This window comes from Atta cephalotes (assembly GCF_000143395.1).
Source record: "Atta cephalotes unplaced genomic scaffold scaffold00006, whole genome shotgun sequence".
In the NCBI taxonomy this organism is placed as follows: Eukaryota; Metazoa; Arthropoda; class Insecta; order Hymenoptera; family Formicidae; genus Atta; species Atta cephalotes.
Window position 1 is genome coordinate 2,057,097 of NW_012130070.1, and position 6,186 is coordinate 2,063,282.

The window sequence follows — 6,186 nt, forward strand, 5'->3', positions numbered from 1 at the left end:
ACACACACACACACACACACACACACACACACACACACACACACACACACACACACACACACACACACGATACTGCTATTTTCAAAAATATATTTCCTGTTTTAAGGCTATTATAATAGCTCGATATTCAGGTTCCACTTCTGTCTGCTCTATGTGGAACTTAAAAAATCTATTAGGTGTTAGTCCAGAATTTCTAGCAGGACAACCACAAATATGCGAGCTTGGTTTAGAAAAAGGATTTTTATGTTTAGATTGTGAAATCTTTATTACAAGTAAAAAACGAAGTCGAGAAACTAACGATGGTCATTTGTCAGGTTTGTTTATAATATATATTTATCGTTTATTATTCTATATTTGTTCAATATAACTATCCTATGTATAATATTATTATATATTAGCCAGAATTGGCAAAGTAACGCATTACTTTATTGATCGTTACCTTATAATAATGATTTGATAATAACTTTGTGAATTTTTTATGATAGTAATGCTAATATCAGAGTTAGAAAAGTCAATTTGTAATGAATTGATTACTTGTAATGAATTGAAAAAATCATTCGTTAATAAAAAAAAATAATTCCTAATTTGTAACGCGTTATTTTTTATTTGTTACTTATATTACTTTTTTCAGTAAGTAACGTGTAATGGTGATAAGTTACTTTTCAAAGTGATTTTTTTAACCTTAGCACAATTTTAATGTTTAGTTTAGTTAGTTAGCGTTACCGTAATAAAAAATTGCAACATTGTCATCAAATTGTTTATTATAAAAAGTAAGTGACAAAATAACTGAAAAGTAACGTTTGTCAACTTTGATATTAGCTAATTGTATACATATATGATCTCTTCATTAAGAATGTAGAAATTTATCTTATGTATGTAGATAATAAAATCAATTTATTTCATTTTATAATAAATAGTTCTTTATCTTATATAAAGAAGCATCATCTGAAAGTGAAAAAGACGATGATGAGTTGGAACCTGTTACTATATTAAATTATACTACGAATTTGGTACAAAGCACGTTGTATTCAATAACTGATATTGAAAGATTTCAACCAAGAAGAAAGAAATCGAAAGTATTGCATCGAATTTATAGAATTTTGGGCTTAAAAAGCACTACTCCGGAAGAGCTATACTCTAGAAAAATAGATATTGAGGTATATGTATAAAGTTTTATTTAATTTAGTTATTGATCAACTTTTATTTATTAAATAATTAATAGATTTTATTTTAGGAATACGAAGAAGCTTTAGCTTTAGCGAACACATATAATTTGGATACAGATCTTGTATACCAAACCCAATGGAGAAAGTCAGAATTATCCTTGAATGCCATTGCAGAACATTTGGGTAAAATAAGCAAAAGATCTTGGGTTTTAAATGAATGTGTTGTACGTGTTCCTGATACTATGGAAGCTGCAAGGGAATTATTAAATTTCGGATTGAAAGGCGCAAATCTAGAAACTTTAGTAGCTATCGATATTTGTGATAATGACAAATTTGTAACTTCCGATATAGACGACGATTGGCAAACGCTAGATCAAATTACTGTAAGTTTAAGACAGGTAAGCAAAACTATATATGATAATATGTCTTAAAATACATAGCATTACTTATTATGTTATAAAGAAAAATTGTACAAATTTAATTCAATTTGGAAATTCGATAATAGGTACAGAAAATCAATGAAATGCTTGAAAAAATAGACATAAAAAATTTATCTGAGGCCCAGAAAGATTTAATTAAATATCGGAGGAAACTTCTAAATCATTTAGACAAATTGCTCACGTATGAAATTATATTAGAGTCGCCACTCAAATACAAGAAAGAATTTTATGAAGAGTTTCGAAGGTTATCACCTATTAAAAATGCGATTAGGTATTAATAGAATAATATATTTTTGTCACTGATGTATTAAACTGATGTATTAAATACAATATTATGTATTTTTCTTGCTGCAAATATTTTTTAAATTACAGATTTGCTAAAGATAGTGATTATCGAGCTGTTGAAATTATGTTTACCTATTATGGAGAAACTTTATTGCCTCATTGGCTAGCAATTATCAGCTTTTTTCCAGAGACTTTGAATATATTAGATTACCAAAAATTACTACCAGAATGTGATTCAGAAGGTCAATTATTTTTATTAGATCAACGTGAATTACGACAAAAAGATTGGTCAGAAAAACACGAGTTTAATGAAGTAATAAATTTCGATTTAGATGATCGAGCAGAAATATTATATGAATTGGATCCCTCATTATTAATATATAGGTAAGAATACTTTTGAAGAATATTATACAGGGTGTTTCCGATTTTAAATGACCAAATCTTGGGAGTAGAGATGTAGGAAATCGATAAGTTAAGAAAAAAGTCTTTTAAAGATATGCTCATTTTTATTTTGTTTTAGAGAAGAGCGCAAAAAAAAAGACAAAACAATGGCTGCGTTCAGCAAAAAAAAAAACAGCTTTGCAACTGTTGTAAAATTCTTAGATGTAATTAGTTTATATTAAGTGTGGGAAAAAGTTCGTGGCGTTTTTTTAATGTCATCTAACGGGAAAAACGCCACGAACTTTTTCCTATACTTAATATATAATAATACATTTAGATTCAGTGAGGAATTAAGAACTAGTCATATTAAAGAATTTTACAACAGTTGCAAAGCTGTTTTTTCTGCTGAACGCAGTCACAGTTTTCATTTTTGTTGTTTTCAATTTATTACTTATTCATTTACACTTATTTATTCACGTTGTTACTTGTAATGTAGATATTGTTCAAAATGTAGGCTTTTTGCAGCAATGTACGTATTGCAGTTCGTATTGCAAACTGATCTGGTCAACGTAATAATTCGACACTCTTTTGTCTGAAAATCGGCGCTCATACTCTCGCACTGCTTTTAAAGCATTGTTATACATGAAACAATATTTCGAAAATTACATTGTGTCTTTTTTGCGATTTTCTTCAAAATAAAGCAAAAACGAGCATATTCCTAAAGGACTTTTATTGATTCCTTACATACTCCTGAAGTGTGGTCAAATTCAAGACACACACACACAACATATGTTATCCACATTTTCTATTTAGTATTTATATTATCTAATCATCATTATTTAATATCATCGTTATTTTTCTTTTAGAAATACACAGCTTACATCAGATTTATTACAAAAATGGTATAAGACTCGTGCTTATGAAATTGAAAAGAATAGCTCTTTAGTAGATAATGCTTTGCAGTTAGTTAAAATTGGAAAATCTCATAATATTGAAGGCCTGGAAGATTTGTTATTAGAATTAGAAACTTTAGATGATCTTGTGTACACAGTACATTTGGAGGATATGCCGTTAGATAAATTAGAGAAAATGAGCAACGTGGAGAAAATAAAACTTTTGATGAGTACATCAAATGAAGTAAATTTTGTTGAAAATATAAAAAATCTTTTATTGCCTTTTATTAAACGAAGGCATCAATATTTGGTATGTATAGCAAAATTTAGGTCATTGAAATTATATGTATACATATAATTTCAGTGATCTAATATAGAATGATATTACTTTTATATAAATTTTACATAAATTTTTATATAAATTTTTATATAAATTTTAGGGTGGAGATCTTCAGAAATTCTTACTAAGTGATTATCTAATCTGCTTAAGTAAAGACAATTTGACGTTTCCAGTTAAATTCTTTGAATGTTTAAAACAGACGCAGGACATTGAAATAATTGAATTGATAGATGATGTTGTTACTTTAGCTTTAGATTGTATATATGCCTGTGACGATCTTGATATGTATGAAAAAGCTAAAGATATCCTAGATTCGATATCGAAAAATCATGATGAAAAAAGATCAAACGCAACACAAGAAGATGTACGCGATATATCATTAGAAGAATGTGAAAGAGAACTTGATTGTGTTAGAATTTTAAACAAATACGGTGTAAAAACAACGTTAAAATTTATACAAAAGAACAGAAACGATTCTGATGTTGCTAGATTATTATTAATTCAAATGGCAACCAGTTTAAATAAAAGGTTGTGTTATGTATATTTAAGCGTATAATATTTACAAATTTTTAATGATTTTTATAATAGATATGAGGAACAATGTATTTATTATTTCAGTTTGATACCTCCAGATGAAAGGGAATGGGCGCAATTATTAAACCATATGTTAGAGATACATGGATTGATTTTTTCATGTATTGCTGTTGAAACCTGTTTCGAAATATGTGTTTCGGCCCGCTTATTTTCTAGAATTAAATGTATTATTCGTAATTGTGTCACCTTAATAGAAACGAAGAAAAATGAAAAATCTTTGTTAAAAGTATCCTATGAGAAAGCGGTTGATCTTATATTAGTAGCGTCCAAAGAATATTTTAATGGTTCAAGAATGCTTACTGATCCACACATGGAATTAGCTAAGTAAGTCTCTTGTTAACATAATGGTAATTACATATATACAGAGTGCGTCATCAAAATCCGGACAAATTTCAATTTAAATTTTTCGCTATATTATGCCTCCGCCAGAGGTTGTTATTAGCATCCAAGAAAGCCTGATGCTTCTAGTCAAACAATCATATTCTCAAAATGGCTACGATGTTGAAACCAAGTGCGGAATATAATCGAAGAACCACGATCATCGAAGGCCTACGCGCTGGACACTCAGTAACGGAAATAATTCGGTTCTTTGAATACCCGAGATCAATGTTTATGATGTTGTGGCAAAATGTACGGCTTTAAAACAGTCCAACAAAGGTTCCAGTATGTCAGTGAGGAAGAACGCACCGCAAGGTCTTCCGCAGTCGTTGAAAGGGCTCAAACGCTGATTTCGGATGACCCAGGGCAATCGTTGCGAAAATTAGCATCGATTGTTGATATAAGTAAGCCAACAATGTGTCGAATTATTCGAGGAGGACTTTCGATACAAATCGTACACATTAAAGATAAGACAGATGCTCTCTGAGACTGCCAGGACAAGCCGAGTTGCTTGCCTCGGCTCCCATTCTGGCTTCCCCACAGCCCAGATTAAAATCCCTTGGACTTCTATGTATGGAGTGCAGTTGAAAGGGTCACAAACAAGTCTCGGCATCCCAATGTGAAAGTCATTAAGGACCTATTGAGACAACATTCGTCGGCATGGATAGCGCTATATTACAGCGTGCGTGCGAACGCTTTCGCAGATCGAGAATAGAGACTGTCATTCAATGGGAGATATAACGAATAATTGTGCTCTACAGGAATCCCCCAAGTGTCATGTAAAAGGATTTTTTGTAATATTTAATTTTTCATTAAAAACATTTTGTTTAAAGAAATTGTTCGATTTGTCCGGATTTTGGTGACGTACCCTGTATAATAACTTGTTTTGAAATATAATTTATGTAAATAATTGTTCTAGAACTTGCTTGGATCTTATTGAAGATGATAATATAAACATAAAAGAAGAATATGATCTTATTAAATCACTTCAAATATTGAATGAATTTAATATCGATATATTACCTCTTCAAGTTAGATTAATGATAGATAGATTAAACTTAATTGAACGCTGTTTAAATAATCAAAAAGATGCTTATAAAAATCAACAAAGATTATTAATATTAGCAACTTATTTACGAATCGAAGGAAATAACAGTAGACTCCGTGAAGGAAAAATTTCAGAACTAATAGCTAAAAAGGCATTTGAGGTGAGATATAGCTATCTTCTCTATGTTTTCTTATAATCCAATTTTAAGAGTTTTCTTTGAAAAGTAAAACGTAAAGATTAGTATAATATATATCATTATTATATTTCTTATTCCACAGACTGAAGATTATAGTACATGTGCCACGATATGTATGCAGTTAGCAGAAAATAATTATCTTCCTGCTTGGGAAATTTGTTTAAATTTGGGACGTTGTGATAATTATCAGGATTTAAAAATTAGACAAAAGTGTCTATGGTTTGCTGTAAATAATGGTCCTAGTGATATATTAGGTAATGTTTTAGAACATATGTATTTGTTAGAAATACAAATACTACATAAGAATTTGGAATTGTGGATGCCCGTTGCGGAATTTGAAAATTTAAAAGATGAAGAAAGTGATACAAGCGAAGATGATTTTACAGATGCTATGACAACGGTAACAAAAATTACTTTAATGACTAACTAATTTTAATACTAATTTTTAATACTTTTCTCATATAT

At 29.7% G+C, this 6,186-nt stretch overlaps 1 protein-coding gene across 1 annotated transcript in view; it reads left to right on the plus strand.

The window, feature by feature from the left end:
• LOC105626814 (neuroblastoma-amplified sequence-like) overlaps positions 1 to 6,186 on the plus strand; it is a 13,941-nt gene that overhangs the window by 3,771 nt on the left and 3,984 nt on the right. Inside the window, 10 exon segments of the mRNA XM_012208107.1 lie at positions 107 to 314; positions 937 to 1,157; positions 1,235 to 1,564; positions 1,672 to 1,877; positions 1,979 to 2,275; positions 3,139 to 3,475; positions 3,606 to 4,033; positions 4,124 to 4,423; positions 5,397 to 5,685; positions 5,804 to 6,121. Coding sequence (XP_012063497.1) covers positions 107 to 314; positions 937 to 1,157; positions 1,235 to 1,564; positions 1,672 to 1,877; positions 1,979 to 2,275; positions 3,139 to 3,475; positions 3,606 to 4,033; positions 4,124 to 4,423; positions 5,397 to 5,685; positions 5,804 to 6,121 — 2,934 coding nt within the window.